The sequence below is a fragment of the Canis lupus genome, chromosome 8 (assembly GCF_048164855.1).
Source record: "Canis lupus baileyi chromosome 8, mCanLup2.hap1, whole genome shotgun sequence".
Taxonomy (NCBI): Eukaryota; Metazoa; Chordata; class Mammalia; order Carnivora; family Canidae; genus Canis; species Canis lupus.
In genome coordinates this window covers 27,793,250-27,809,309 of record NC_132845.1, presented here as the reverse complement: position 1 = coordinate 27,809,309, position 16,060 = coordinate 27,793,250, and the positions used below count along the sequence as shown (strand labels likewise).

Sequence of the window (16,060 nt, the reverse complement as noted above, 5' to 3'; positions counted from 1 at the left end):
ACTTTTGGAGGGTAGCTGTATAGTTTACAGCATTCTGTTAAGATAAAATGTTATTTCCTTATACAAATTCATATCGGGCAGAGATTACTTTTACCTTCAATTGATTAAATTCCATTTAGAGACCTTAATGATAGATATGTTTCTAGATAGTTTTTGATGTAGGAAAGTGTTGGGGTTGGGAATAAACAGTCAAGAAAGAATTCTTGAGATGGCTTTGGTGCAAAAAGGTGGTTTTATTAGAGCATAGGGACAGGACCCATGGGCAGAAGGAGCTGCTTTGGGGTCACGAGGAGTGGCTCATTTATATATTTTCAAGTTCAGAGGTTAGGGATCAAGTAAATCTTTGAGGGATTTGGGAAGGAAGTTTTCCAGGACCTTGAGGGAGCTAGCTATTGTTGGGAAAAGGTGACTTATTACTTACTGCCTAATAAAACCCTAGTCATGGGACCCTTCAGATGTGTATCAGTGGGCCATATGCTTGGGGGATGATTGCCAAAATATATCTTGAGGGGTAGAAATAAAGGAAGTTTCCAAAGGAATTTTTATACATTAAAGAAGACTTACAGAATCTGGGGAGTCAGGATAGTGTGAAGTAATTTAGCCTTTTGCCCTTAGCAAAGTATTAACATTGAGGCAGCTGAGTTCTTAGAGGAAGGTCACTCTGCTTTCAAGGACTTGTCAATGGGCTGTAAGTAGTGAGGATATTTGCGAGGCCTGGGTGACTCTGGGGTTGGGCGTCTGCCTTTGGCTCAGGGCGTGATTTGTCCCACGTGGGGCTGGAGCCTGCTTCTCCCTCTGGAGCCTGCTTTTCCCCCCGCCTGTGTCTCTGCCTCTCTCTCTGTGTGTCTCATGAATAAATACATAAAATCTTTAAAAAGAAAAGTAGTAAAGACACTTAATTTTTCTTTTGCCGTCATTTCCTACATTGGTTTTATTTTTACCATTAAAATGTGCTCTCCCCACCCTTTTATTAGATTAAGCTGAGTGAAGTTGTCGGCTCAGGAAAAGACGGCCGAATACTCAAAGAAGACATCCTCAACTATTTGGAAAAGCAGACTGGAGCTATATTACCTCCTTCGCCCAAAGCTGAACTAGTGCCACCTCCACCAACACCGAAAGGCAAAGTTACTCCTATGCCAGCATCAAAACCTCCAGCATTCACAGGCAGAGACAGAACGGAGCCCATAAAAGGTAACGGCGGTAATAGAAGACCGTGCTGAAAGTTACTGGGGAAATTTGCATCAGTACATCTGGGCACCTGACATGTGTGTTCAGTTCTTGCTGAGTGGAAAATTCCAAGTCATCATACGTTTTTTTGTTGGTGACGTAATTTTCCCAGGAAGAGTTTCAGTCTCCACTGTTAGTTTCTGAAGAGTAATATGTTAGCGGGTTTCTTTCCTGGAATGTAAACTTGTAAGTTCTGATAATTGTTCTGAATTGTCCTGAAGACTCAGGATGTTTGTTGTAAACATAATTTTTAGTTAGCTTCAAAATGACTAGATCTGATTTGTCATTTATAAACTCGGGATGTGTGTTTGCAGGAAAGCCAGTAGGTAAATATATGGTTTGCATCCTTTTATTTTATTTTATTTTTTTGTTTGTTTGGTTGTTTGCATCCTTTTATTTATTTGTTTGTTTATTAAAGATTTTATTTATTCATGAAAGACCGAGAGAGGCAGGGACACAGACAGAGGGAGAAGCAGACTCCATGCAGGGAGTCTGACGTGGGACTTGATCCCCGGACTCCAGGATCAGGCCCTGGGCCAAAGGCAGGTGTTAAACCACTGAGCCACCCAGGGTTTCCCTGTTTGCATCCTTTTAGGAGATTTTTTTTATATACCACAGCCTTAAAGGCAGTTACTTCTTAATATTATTATACCTGACACTGGGTACTCTGCTACAGTCCGTAGCTTCAGTGTTGGAATGAGTGAGTGTCTTTCAATTACGTAATGAAGACGGTAGCCTCAAGAGGGAGAGTTTAGTTGAAAAAGTAAATGACATTAGAAAACCCTCAATTTTAGTAAAAAGGTTTAAAGGATTTAAGAATTTAAAAATAAAGGGACACCTGGGTGGCTCAGTCGGTTAAGCTTCTGACTCTTGGTTTCAGCTTAGGTCATGATCTCAGGGTCATGAGATTGAGAGCTCCTTGGGCTCTGTGCTCAGCACTGAGTCTGCTCAGAGTTTCTCCCTCCCTCCCTGACCATGCACACACTTGTGCTCTCTCTTTCTAAAATATTTAAATATATATTTATTATTATTGTGTATATTATTAAATATATATATGTGTATGTATTTTATGTTTTCTAGGCTTTCACAAAGCAATGGTCAAGACCATGTCTGCAGCTCTGAAGATACCTCATTTTGGATATTGTGATGAGGTTGACCTTACTGAATTGGTTAAGTTAAGAGAAGAATTAAAACCCATTGCTTTTGCTCGTGGAATTAAACTCTCCTTTATGCCCTTCTTCTTAAAGGTAAGATTTCATTAATTTCAAACAGGGTTTGAAGAGGACAATAAAATTTTGTTTTGCAAATATGCAGTATGTTAACTATCTATTCAGATAAAAATATTACTTCTCACCATATCATATAGTTTTTAAAATGTACAAGTGCACTATTTCTTTCTTAGGAATTTATAAAATTGAAATGTGTGTCATATTTTTATCAGCTCATCTCTTTGAGCTAGATAATAGATAGTCTTGCCAGTTAAGTAAAGCCTTTAATTCTGAAAGGATCACTCCAGCAAAATCCTGATTTGAACAAAAACAAGACTTGGTATTGATCTTGTTTATCACTGACACATACTCATTTTCATTTATTCAACAAACTTATATTGAGAGTCCTGGGAATCATTTCTAGTCCTAGGCCTTGGGACCAGCGTAAAACAAGACCATCAGCTGACTGTAAGCAGCTCAGTGTCTAGTTCATATTAACAACCATGTATGAAGCAGGTACTGTGTGGCAGGCTATATGAGCATACAATGTGCATTATCTCTTTTAATTCTCAGAATAACCGACATGCAGCTATTGCTAATTTCACTTTCCATTTAAGGAAATGAGGGCTTAGGGACACCTGTGTGGCTCAGTCGGTTAAGCGTCTGCCTTTGGCTTGGGTTGTGATCCTGGGGTCCTGGGATTGAGCCCCACATCGGGCTCCCTGCTGAGTAGGGAGCCTGCTTTTCCCTCCCCTCCCTACTTGTGAAATCTCTGTTGCTGTCTCTTTCTCTCAAATAAATAAAATATTAAAAAAAAAATAGGGCTTAGAGAAATTGAGAAATCTGTCAAGGATATTTAGCTAATAAGTGGAGAAGCTAAGTTTTAGCTTCTGGTCTACTTTACTCAAAATGCATATTTGTGTCTCTAACTCCAGTGTGTCTTCCCTCCATCCCTTTCTCCATACCACACCAAGACGAATCTTCTGTAAATAAAATTACCATATTATTCCCTGATTCTTTCCAGTGGTCTCTTTCACTGTCTTCAGGTTTGTTTCTAAACTCCTTAATTTGGGATATAAATATGATTACAAGTCTCTGCTTCCTATCTTTCCAGCTTTATCTCTCAGGCACTCCTTCTGGTCAGAGTAATAAGCCTGCATAGTTGGTGGAATATGTGACTTCACATGAAATGCCCCCTCTTCATTTGATCAAATACGTGCACATCTGAAAAGCCAAATTCTGTCCAGGAATAGCCTCCTCCAGAAGCCTTCTGTGGCTGTTCACAGTTTTGAGTTAAATACTTCTGTTCCCTGTTGCAGTTTATCTCAGTGCAATACAAGTGTTTGCTCAGTTTTCTCTTCACTGCGTGCTGAGCCTTGAGGAACAGAAACTGTTCTTTACCTTCATTATTTTAGCAGCTACCCAAACAACCAACTGAATGGTCTGCGAACATGAGATGTAATAGTTGTCTCTATAAATGAGTCCTATGGGCTATATGTTAGCTATAGAGTCATTTTTTAAGAGATATAGTAATTGAATCAGGTGGATGAAATCACCCAAATTGTGTGCAAATGAGAAAAGAAGGCTAAGGATTTTACAATAGTATTTAAGGGATAGATAGAAGTTGAGTTGAAAAAGAGAGTGAGTGAGGTCAGCAGTATGACAACTGAAAAACCAGGAAAGTGTCTCTTAGAAGCCAAAGCGTACACTCTTGCTGTATAACAGACCAGTCCTAAATTCACTGGTTTAAAACAACAGTCATTTATTATTTCTCATGAGTCCACAGGTAAGCAAGGCCAGTCTGCAGATGTTGGCAGAGCTTACTTCTGTGTCCACAAACAGCTAGTAGGTTGGCTAGGGGTGGGCTAGGGTAAGACAGCCTGGGTAGGGATGACTCGTTTCTCTCCTTTATGTTTTTCTTAAAAGATTTTTATTTATTTATTTGACAGAGAGAGAGAGAGAGCATAAGCACAGGGAGCCAGGGGGAGCAGCAGAGGGAGAGGGAGAAGCAGGCTCCCCGCTGAGTAGGAAGCCTGATGTGGGGCTCCATGCCAGGACTCTGGGATCATGACTTGAGCCAAAGGCAGCCGCTTAACCAACTGAGCCACCCAGGTGCCCCTCCCTTATGTTTTTCTCAGCTACCCAGCATGCTAGCCTGCATGTAGTCTTGTAGTACTGGCAGGGATGAAGGAGAAATGCTCAAGCACTTTTTCCAAGCTCTGCTGTATCAAGTTTGTTCTTATCTCATTGACCTAAGCAGCTCACATGACTGAGCTCGGTCTGGTGGAAAGCACCACCAAAGGGCTTGTATACAAGGAGGCATGAACCACTGGGGCCATTTATTCACCCTCTCACACCAAGAGAGAAGAAAAAAGTTGTGATGGGGGACACCTGGCTGGCTCAGTCAATTGAGCATGTGACTCTCTTGATCTCAGGGTACTGACTTTGAGCCCAATGTTGGGTGTGGAGATGACTTAAAAATGAATTACAAAGCCCTTTAAGAAAAGAGATAGGATGGGAACAGGCTTTTGGATTGCTAATTAAGAGGTCACAAGTGTTGGACAGCCCTGTGGCTCAGTGGTTTAGGGCTGCCTTCAGCCTAGAGCATGATCCTGGAGTCCCAGGATGGGTCCCAAATCGGGCTCCCTGCATGGAGCCTGATTCTCCCTCTGCCTGTGTCTCTGCCTCTCTTTCTCTCTCTGTGTGTCTCTCATGAATAAATAAATAAAATCTTAAAAAATAATAATAATAATAAAATATATCTGGTAGAAAGCAGATAGACCATAGGCACAGAAGGCAGGTATGGTGGTGGTTCTGGGTAGATTAAGGAAAGTTCCACCTGCCCTCCTCTCCTTCTGGGAAAACTGGAGCAGGTTTTTAGGCTGAGAGAAAGAGCTGGAAAATTGAGAATTAAAAATATGTGGGTGACAAGTGACAAAAACATGTGAGTGACACTGGTGATGTCTGTTTTGAAACAAGGAGAGACCAGCTTTTTAATATACTGAATTTATTTTATTATTGTTTGTCTTCATTCTTCCAGTCTAAGTGAAATACCTGATCTTTATTTTGAAAATAAAATTTAGTACGCTTCATTTTAAAATGACACTTTTTTCCTGCCTATATAAGTTTCAGAACTTTTGGAAAATACTACAATGTATTGTATAGGGGCAAAAATGACCTTTTATCTAGGAACATACACCTTATTTTTTCTTTTACAAAATTTGGATTGCACTCAAAATATTGTTTTTATGTGTAACACTTTAACCTTAATTATGGATTTTTATATAAAGAAGATTAAAGTTGCAGTTGTCAAATGCTTTGTAAAACTTGCCTTAACTCTCTAGTACAAGGAAAAAAATGTGTTTTTTTTTTTGACCACTGGCCAACAGACAAAAATAACACTTTAACACAGTGCATATAGAGAACTCTTAAGTGGACTAAATGAAGGCCAGGGTCAGGGGTAGATTTTAAGTACAATCTTAAGTATTTTTATTTACCTATTTTGTAAGTGTAATTAATCCAAGGCATGACAATCAAATGCAATGTGTAAACTTTGATTAGATCCTGCATGGGCAGGGATCCCTGGGTGGCTCAGCAGTTTAGTGCCTGCCTTCGGCCCAGGGCATAATCCTGAAGACCCGGGATCGAGTCCCACATCGGGCTCCCCATGGGGAGCCTGCTTCTCCCTCTGCCGGTGTCTCTGCCTCTCTCTTTGGGTCACTCATGAATGAATGAATAAAATCTTTAAAAAAAAAAAAAGATCCTGGATGGGCAGAAAAACAGGTATAAAGAACATTCAGGGGACAGTAAGGAGACTCTGAATATGGACAGAAGAGGAATGGTACTAAGTAAGAAGGAAAAAAGACGAAGGGGGAAGAAAGCAGAGAAATGTCATGCCATCAATTCAGGGAGGTGGACAATAAGTAGAGATGTTCACACCAGCTCTGCCCTTCACTTGGCCAAGGTCACCAAGTGGAACACTAACCTCTAATGGTCAGTGCCCTTGGAAACCCTTATTGCTTGTTCTTTTCTACATAGGGAAACAGCTAACTACCTTTTTGTTTTAATTCAGTGTGTCTTTGAACTTCCAAGTTTGCCTCTCATGTAAGATTCTATGTGGAAAATTCTTCTCATGTAGAATTTACACATTTTGTTTGGTACTTTGGTCAGTCTCTACAGTTGCTTGGAAAAATCTCTTTGATGCTTACAAGCTGCCTGACAACTTTATCTTTTATTAATAAGTGATTAGGATGACCTAGTTCCACATTGTTTGAAGGTGACATTGGAAGTAATATGCCTAGGTACATAAAGACTAGAAATTAAGCTCAGTGTAAATAAGGTTCTCTCTCTCCCTCCTTCAACACCTGTTACTGCTTCCAATTCCCTTTCTGAATTAAGAGTGCTAATGTTGCGTTCTCTTTCTGTTAAACAGGCTGCATCCTTGGGACTGCTACAGTTTCCCATCCTTAATGCTTCTGTGGATGAAAACTGCCAGCACATAACTTATAAGGTTGGCTCTGTGTTGTAGAACAGTTCTTGTTATAAATAGAAAATGGTGCAATGTGCTTATAGGTTAGAAAAGCTTCTTTTCTCACTTGAATAGTGAGTTAAGACTAGAATTAAAGGTATGGGATAAAATAATAAACTATAATTTGTTACTGTTATTGGTTTTACTGGTTAGTAATGATACTGTTCAGATATATTGAGTACCATTTTTAAACCTCTTTGGTTTATTGCTTAAAATGGCTGTCAGGCAATGGATTATGGTTAATGGATATTAACCATCCTGCATATCCTCCCCTGAAAGATAACCTTTCCCAAAATGGAGTTCCTGCAGTTTTTAAAACAAGAATAATTTAAATGGAAATAGGAAAAGTAATGAAAGTACTTTGGATTTATCTCTTGAACACAAAGTTTTATAAATGTTGGTACATACTGATAAATATTGCCCAGAAAGTCTTATATATCCACTAATAGTGAATGGAAATAGCCTGTTGCCCAGTATGCTTACCAAAAAAAAATTATCTCTTTCCAAAAATTTTTTTAAAAATTATTTAAATCATCACCAGTCTGGTAGAAATAGTTTTTGGTGATTTTTTTATAAGACAGTGAGGATTGATCCTTTCTTTTCTGTTAACCTTTGAAAAGGCCTACTGTATAATCTTTTTTTTTAGGCTTCTCACAACATTGGGGTAGCAATGGATACTGAGCAGGGGCTAATTGTCCCTAATGTGAAAAATGTTCAGATCTGCTCCATATTTGAGATCGCCACTGAGTTGAACCGCCTTCAGAAATTGGGCTCTATAGGCCAGCTCAGTACCACTGATCTGGCCGGAGGAACATTTACTCTTTCCAACATTGGATCAGTGAGTAACAGAAATGTTCAAATTCATAAACCATAACTTAAAGTTTCTAATCACATGTTCAATTAAAAATATAATATGTCAAAAATATATATATAATATTTCATTTGCCATTTATTCCTCAAAAGCTTAATTTTTCTATTCTTCCTTTTTACTTTCATTTATTTTTTTTTTAGATTGGTGGTACCTATACCAAACCAGTGATACTGCCACCTGAAGTAGCAATTGGGGCTCTCGGATCAATTAAGGTGTGTTTATTAAATAATTGACAAAAGAGTTTTAGCTAATTGGGAGAGTAAACACAAAAGAGTGACCATTTCTGGGGATCCCTGGGTGGCTCAGCGGTTTGGCGCCTGCCTTTGGCCCAGGGCACGATCCTGGAGTCCCGGGATCGAGTCCCACCGGGCTCCCAGCATGGAGCCTGCTTCTCCCCTCTGTGTCTCTGCCTCTCTCTCTCTCTCTGTTTATCATAAATAAATAAATAAATCTTTAAAAAAGAAAAAAAGAGTGACCATTTCTGAGGTTTTGCCCTTGCTTTGTAGGTTTGACTGTAATATTTGGCTCTGTAAGCCAATTTTTTATTCCTAAAAGGTAGGCCTGCAATTCCAGTGACTGCCTTTACGTATAATAAATGATAGTGATCTGGATTGTTCTGTATGGATTTACTACTGTGGTTCATGCCAGGCACAGATGTGAGTCTTTATGGATAATCACAAATACAGCCAATCTGCTCCTATCAAAATATCTTTATTTCTGAATACCAAAGATAATGGTAAGCTAGTCCAAATTATTATTTGTAACAAAGGGAGACACCATTTAGAGCATTTTTCTCAAACTTCACTCTGTTCAAGACTCATTGGGAGTACTAGTTAAAAATGTAGTATTCTTGGGATGCCTGGATGGCTCAGTTGGTTAAGTGTTCAACTCTTAATTTTGGCTCAGGTCACGATCTCAGGGTTGTGAGATGGAGCCCTCTGCATTGGGCTCCATGCTGGGCATAGAGCCTCCTTAAGATTCTCCCTCTCCCTCTGTCCTTCTCCCCCTCTCTCTTTTTAAAAAAAAGAAAAGAAAAAAAACTGCATCCTTGCCCTTGGGGACAGAGCCCCCAGAACTTTTTTATTTTATTTTATTTTATTTTATTTTATTTTATTTTATTTTATTTTATTTTATTTTATTTTATTTTTATTTATTTATTTTATTTATTTATTTTATTTTTTATTATTTTTTTACAATTTTTAAAAAAGATTTTATTTATTTATTCATGAGAGAGAGAGAGAGGCAGAGGGAGAAGCAGGCTCCATGCAGGGAGCCCACCTGGGACTCTACCCCGAGTCTCCTGGATCACAACCCGGGCCAAAGGTGGTATTAAACCGCTGGGCCACAGGGGCTGCCCCAGAACTTATATTTTAAACAAGAACCCAGGACATCTGGATGGCTCAATGGTTGAACTCTGCTTTTGGCTCAGGGCATGATCCTGGAGTTCAGAGATTGAGTCCCACATCGGGTTTCCTGCATGGAGCCTGCTTCTCCCTCTGCCTATGTCTCTGCCTCTCTCTTTGTGTCTGTCATGAATAAATAAATAAAAATATTTTTTAAAAATTTTAAAAAATAAATAAACAAGAACCCAGGTGGTTCCAACATGAGTGATCTGTGGCCATGTTTTAGGAGACACTGACTTAGAATAGGGGTTGCAATGATTCTTAATCTTGGCTACACATTAGACTCATCCAGGGAGCTTGAAAAAAATGCCTGAGCTCACCCTATACCAACTGAGTCAGAACTGGGGGGTTGTGGATAGGGCTTGGACATCTCTATTAACTCAAGACTGAGAACCACCAGAATCAAAGAGATAAGCTCTTGAATTACATTTCAGTACTGCCATTATTAAATGTCATCACCATATTGACTTTGGTTTTGGTCTTCATGTTTTCAGAAGAATCTTTCTTTTTTGTATTTATGATGCTTCCACACTGAGCATCTGAGACTGTCTTTCATGAGCTTTTGCTTTTGTATTGGCATCCAAAACTTCCACAGATACCTTCATTCAGCCTTTTTTTTTTTTTTAAAGTATTTTATTTATTTATTCATGAGACACAGAGAGATGCAGAGACATAGGCAGAGGGAGAAGCAGACTCCATGCAGGGAGCCTGATGCGGGACTCAATTACAGGATCCCGAATTCAGGACCTGAGCCAAAGGCAGAAGCTCAACCACTGAGTCACCCAGGTGCCCCTCATTCAGCCTTTGATTTGCTTTCTTCCTGATAGTACTTTAACTGTTATGTTAGATGCTCCTTTGTAGCATCTACTTTCCCTTCTGGCACATAGAGGAGATAGGGATAAAAACCCAAAAACATATAGTGGGCTCTGTTCTTTGCAAATCAGGAGTTTCTCTGAATATAACTTCCCTGTCACCCATTTTCCACCCAGCAGGAATTCAGCGTTTGAATCTCAGAATTCTGACTTTCTGTAGATGCTAAGCTTTCATACCTATTTGACAATGTTTTGTTTTTTCTTTTCCTTAAAGAGATATATTTTCCTCTGGATTTTATATATATATAAGTGTGGTAAAATATACATAACATAAATTGCCATTTTAATATGTACAGTTCAGTAGCATTAACTACATTCACATGTTTATAACCATCACCACCATCCCCCACCGGAACTTTGTCACTGTCCCAACCTGAAACTCTGTGTGTATATACCACATTTTGTCTGTTCAGCTGGGTTTCCTTTCTTTGGTACTTGTGCATAGTGCTGCTATGAACAGTGGTATGCAGATATCTTCAATAAACGTGTTTTTACCAAATCATTTTACCCATGATTTCATCAAGCTATGAAGAATAGTTCTTGAAGTATAAATCTTCTCATATTTATTGGGTAGGAACAAATAGTGCATATTTAATTATTTTCTCTCATTTTATCATCTCTCCTTTGCTATTTTCTGCTTTCACTGTAAATTTTGAACTTGTTGATAAATGGTCTAAGTCACTAACATCTCCACACAACTCAGTTCTCAGTCCTTATCTTCCTTGACCTATTAGCTGCACTGGAGTCAGTTGACCAACACCACTTGCTTGGAAAACATTTCGCCGTGACTTGCAGAATACCTTACTGTTATGGCTTCCTTCCTGTCTACCGCTTGTTCCCTCTGAGGCTCCTTTGCCCAGATCTCTTTATCTCCTAATCACTAAGTATTGGAGTACCCCAGGACTCAGTTCTGGCCCTTTTCTTTATTTGATCCCATCTTAGGATGGTAAGTGCCATTTTTATGCTGTTAACACCCAAGTTTGTATCTCCAGACCTGACCTCTGCTTTGATCTACAAATTCATATTATCCTGGTTGGATATCTAATGAGGCATCTTGAATTTTCCATTCCTTTCCTTACCACCACCACCCTCAAACTTGCTCTGTCTGGAGTTTTCCCCTTTTGGTAAATGGCTCAGAAACCTCCAGTAGCTTCTCATCTCACTCAGATTCAAAGCCAAAGTAGCTGCAGTGGCCTACATGGCCCTGCACTGGTGCTACTCATTGTAATTGGGGACCTATGTAGGCCATGACTGTTGTATCCAGACTGTGAGATCAGTACAGAAACGGGTCTTAGATACTTTCACAGCAATTTGACAGGTGACATAGGTCTATTGAATTTAATAGGAAGTTAGGGCTTGTGGTTTTATATCTTTTTAATTTTTTTTTTAAGATTTATTTATTTGAGAGAGGGAGAATGTGTGCAAGTGGGAGAGGAGCAGAGGGAGAGAATCTTCAAACAGACTCCTCTCTGAGCATGGAGTCCCATGCAGGGCTCAATCCCAGGATCCTGAAGTCATGACCTGAGCTGAAATCGAGAGTTGCTTAACCAACTGAGCCACCCATGCACCCCTTTAATAATTTACTTTTAATGTTATTTAAAAGTAGCCTGCAATGGAATAGAAATTTTTAAAAAATAACAATAGTTCCTTTACCAAAGACAGATTGAGAAGCATTGCTCTTGACAGTATGCCCTGCCTTCCCCCCTTGCTCTATGACCATGTCTCGTACCTCTGACCTCCCCTCCACTGCAGCCATCCTGTCTACCTTGCTGTTCCTCCAACTGTCCAGTCACGCTTCCCCTCTGTATCTCTCGGAGTATCCATCTGACTTTTTTCCTCACTGCCTTCAGTGAGGAAACCTTGGTGAGGCTTTCCCTGCCCACCCTATCAAACAAAAAATGCCACTTGTATTTAGCCCCTGCCTACTCTCTCTCCCCTTTCCACATTGGCTTTATTTTTTCCTTCGTACTTTTCACTACCTAACATGCTACGTATTTTATTTATTTATCTTGTCTCCCTCTACATTATAATGTTAGCTCCAAGAAGGCAAGGGTTGTTATTTGTTTTGTCACTGGTTTAGCCCTACAGATGAGACGAGTGAGTACCTGGTACATAGTAGGTGCTCAATAAATACATGTTAAATAATTGAAATCTGAGATGAGATTTACTGTATCTATGGTAATTGTACAGGGGACAGGAAGTACTTTGGAAAAACTGAAAGCTCGGGGCAAATATAAAAATGAGGAAAATTTTCAAGTCATTTGGGATGCCCATTTCTTCCCTGTTACAGGGAGGGGGGCGGTTATTTAATCTTTCACCATTGCTGTTGCTATAGCTTGCACTTCAAGCAAGTGAAGGCTGACTCTGTTCTTTGCCTTATTTCTAGGCCCTTCCCCGATTTAACCACAAAGGAGAAGTATATAAAGCACAGATAATGAATGTGAGCTGGTCAGCTGATCACAGAATTATTGATGGTGCTACAATGTCACGCTTCTCTAATTTGTGGAAATCCTACTTAGAAAACCCAGCTTTTATGCTACTAGATCTGAAATGAAGATTGATGGGACGTCAATGAACTTTCTGATCTTCCAAAGAATATGTAGCGCCTAACTGTGCAGCACATGTTCTTCATCACAATTTGTATTATAAATGATTTGTATTGTATGATTAAGGTTCCAAGGCACAATATTTACACTGTTCTGTTAGACTTTTTACTGAAAGTGAATAATGATGTAAGAGTTCTCCTAGGGCTGTCACATTGTATAGGTCATGGTGTGACTTCTTAATATGGTGCTGAGGTCTTTGTGTCCATGAATTGAAAACTAGCAAGAAAAACAAAATTAATGTTACTAAAAGACAGACTGCCATATCCAGTGTGGATATCTATTTTTTTCCTTTCATTTTTTATTTTAGACTGACCTTAATGAAACATGTCAGTTACACTTAGTTGGGAAAAGGAATTTACATACAGAAGTATCTTCCATTTCCCCACAATAACGCTAACTATTGTATAAAATAAGTGCAATTACTTAACCTTTTAAGATACCCACGATTATGTTGCTCTGTAGAAATTAACTGTAAATGTCTTGTTTATATGAATTAATATCTTTTAAAAGGGAAAATTATAAGCTGATCTTAAAAATGCCCAATTATAGGGATGCGTGGCTGGCCCAGTCTGAAGAGCATGTGACTCTTGATCTCAGGGTCATGAGTTCAAGCCCCATATTGGGTATAGAGCCTACTTAAAAAAAAAGGTAGGGGGGATGCCTGGGTGGCTCAGCGGTTTGGGCATCTGCCTTCGGTTCAGGCCGTGATCCCTGAATGCCTGGATCGAGTCCCACATCAGGCTTCCTGCATGGAGCCTGCTTCTCCCTCTGCCTATGTTTCTGCCTCTCTTTCTGTGTGTCTCTTAGAATAAATAAATAAAATCTTAAAAAAAAAAAAAAGCCCAATTATAGTTTTATGACTAGTAAGGATATTAAAAGTGTTTGTTTAAAATGAATATACTTTTAGAATTTTGTTAATGTTTTCGTGTTAGGAAAAAACTGCACTTTTGCAAACTTGCCTCATATCAAGAAAGTGCTTTAAATGTAACAGCTGCTGACATTGTCTTACACTTAGAAGTCCATTGCCTTTTAACTATTTTTTACCTTTCTCGTCTTCAGCTTAAACATAGGAGAGGATAATGTATTCCATTCTCCATATCCTGAGAAGGAATGTGAATAAGAGAGGAGAGAAGAGTCTAATGGGTAATTATAGACATTAAAACAATATATATTATACAGAAGTGAAGGTATCATAATGATTTTGTAAGAGGCCCACTTTAATCAGAAATAGCATCAAGGTGAATGTAATCCAATGTTTTGATTTGCCTTCAGAAATCCAGGTTGCTTCTAATTTTGTCTGACTGCTGTACCTTCAAGTGAAATTTTGTAACAAAAAAGAAAAGATTGTTTTAAATCTACTTGATTTTTTTTTTCAAAATGAGAATCGTATGTAAATTAGAAAATAATGAATTAAATTAATGTTGTTTTTAAAATTTAGGTAGTACAAAGAGTTACAAAGAAAATAAAATCATCCATAATCATACCACTATTAACATTTTGATCAAGGTATCCATATACATAGCTATTCTTTTTATAAAAATGAAATCCTGCTTTATCTACTATTTTATAATTTGATTTTTTTAAATTTAACATTATATTATGAGTAACTTTACATGTCAATAAACAGTTCTACATTATCGTATTTTAAATGGCTGCATAATAGTCTATTGTGTATGTTTGTTATACATTTGATATTAAACTTTTGCTGTATACCAAGCATGATGCAAAGCACTGGGCACCTAATGCCCACCCTAACTATCCCTGTTGTCTTTTTTTTTTTTTTTTTAAGATTTTATTTATTCATGAGAGATACACACACAGAAAGAGAGAGGCAGAGACACAGGCAGAGGGAGAAGCAGGCTCCATGCAGGGAACCTGATGCGGGACTCGATCCCAGGTCCAGGATCACGCCCTGGGCTGAAGGCGGCGGTAAACGTCTGAGCCACCCAGGCTGCCCTGTCCCTGTCTTCATTGGGTTTACAGTCTAGTGGAGGAGGCAGATACTAAGTAACCATAAAAAGTAAAATATCATTACATGTGTACCTAAGAAAAAACAGGGTGTGCTGTGAGAGCATCTAATAAAGGTTGCTACTCCTGTCTGAACGGGTTAAGAAAGTACCATATTATAATTTAACCTATTCCCTATTGATGGCATTTGCAGAATTTTAAATGAAGAATGATATGATCAGTTGTGTGTGTCTCTCTTTTTTTTTAATAAAGGAAATAGAAGTTTGTTGAATACACTGCAAGAGAGTGGCGGGCAAGACAGCAGAGCCTGTCTGCCTGATTAGTTGTCTCCTAAGGAAGAGTCCCCAAAGCCACTCTGGATACAGCCCCTTACATCCCACTGACTATAACTGTAATTTAGTCATAACAGCCACACCTAGCTGCAAAGGAGGCTGGGAAATGAGAGGGCATGTGCTCAGCTAAATATTTTGTTACTATGGGTAAAGGAGAGAATGGCTATTGGAATAACTGCCATCTCTGCCATAGAAAATATTTTATCCATTTAGGTTAGAAAAGACTATAATGTATGAAGCAATTTCTTCATGTCACATAGCCACCAAAGTGCAAACTGAGGATCAGTCCAAGTAAAATCACTTTCTACTCTATCGCATTACATCTTAAACAACACAACTCTGAGCAACTTCTTTAACTTAAGCTAATAAGCAATAGGGAGTATTAATAGATGGAGGTACTATCAAGTGAAATGCCTAATGAAGCCCAGAATTTACTTCATCCTTTTTTTAGGTTCTCCCTAAGACCTCTCAGCAATTCGGAAGGCTGAGTTTCATTTCTGTTTTTTTCTTTTCTACTCTTGTTCCCTGGGACATATCATGAGTACCACTATCAGGTCAAAATTTTGAGGGAGATAAAAATGCAGGGACTACCTGTTGCATTCCATTGTTCAAATTTCTCTCCTCTTCAGCCTGAACCTGTACTTTTAAAGTGTAACAGTCAGAGCTTTTTCCATTCCAAGTGACAAAAGCCTAATTCTTCCTGGGTTATATTACAAAGGATACCTGATTCATATTAACTGAAATTCTCAGGGGTCTCATTTTCAAGTATGGTTGGATCCAGGGACTTAATAAATTTGAGACAGTCTCTGTTTGTCTCTGTCTCTATATTTCTGTCTCTTCACTCCGTATCTCTTGGATCTTTTTTGCTTTGTCTTGACTTCATTCTTAAGACAAGCTGTCCCAATATGTTGACAAAGATGCCTAAGAGTACCCAGACTTAGATTCATCAGAATTCATGTTCTGTTTCCACTTAAAATTCCATGCAGGGAATTTTGCAGTTTTGCAGTTTTGATTGTTCTGTCTTGGTTCATGCCCATCAGTGTGG

The 16,060-nt window shown here is 38.8% G+C and overlaps 1 protein-coding gene across 4 annotated transcripts in view; it reads left to right on the top strand.

The window, feature by feature from the left end:
- The window catches only part of DBT (dihydrolipoamide branched chain transacylase E2), a 53,771-nt gene extending 38,868 nt beyond the window's left edge, over nucleotides 1–14,903 (top strand). For all 4 annotated transcript variants that reach the window (XM_072834692.1, XM_072834691.1, XM_072834693.1 and 1 more), the window contains 6 exons: nucleotides 975–1,191; nucleotides 2,308–2,474; nucleotides 6,868–6,945; nucleotides 7,610–7,801; nucleotides 7,975–8,046; nucleotides 12,496–14,903. In XM_072834692.1, coding sequence (XP_072690793.1) covers nucleotides 975–1,191; nucleotides 2,308–2,474; nucleotides 6,868–6,945; nucleotides 7,610–7,801; nucleotides 7,975–8,046; nucleotides 12,496–12,663 — 894 coding nt within the window. In that variant the 3' untranslated portion in view covers nucleotides 12,664–14,903. The remainder of the gene's footprint in view (nucleotides 1–974; nucleotides 1,192–2,307; nucleotides 2,475–6,867; nucleotides 6,946–7,609; nucleotides 7,802–7,974; nucleotides 8,047–12,495) is intronic.
- The last annotated feature ends 1,157 nt before the right edge of the window (nucleotides 14,904–16,060 follow it).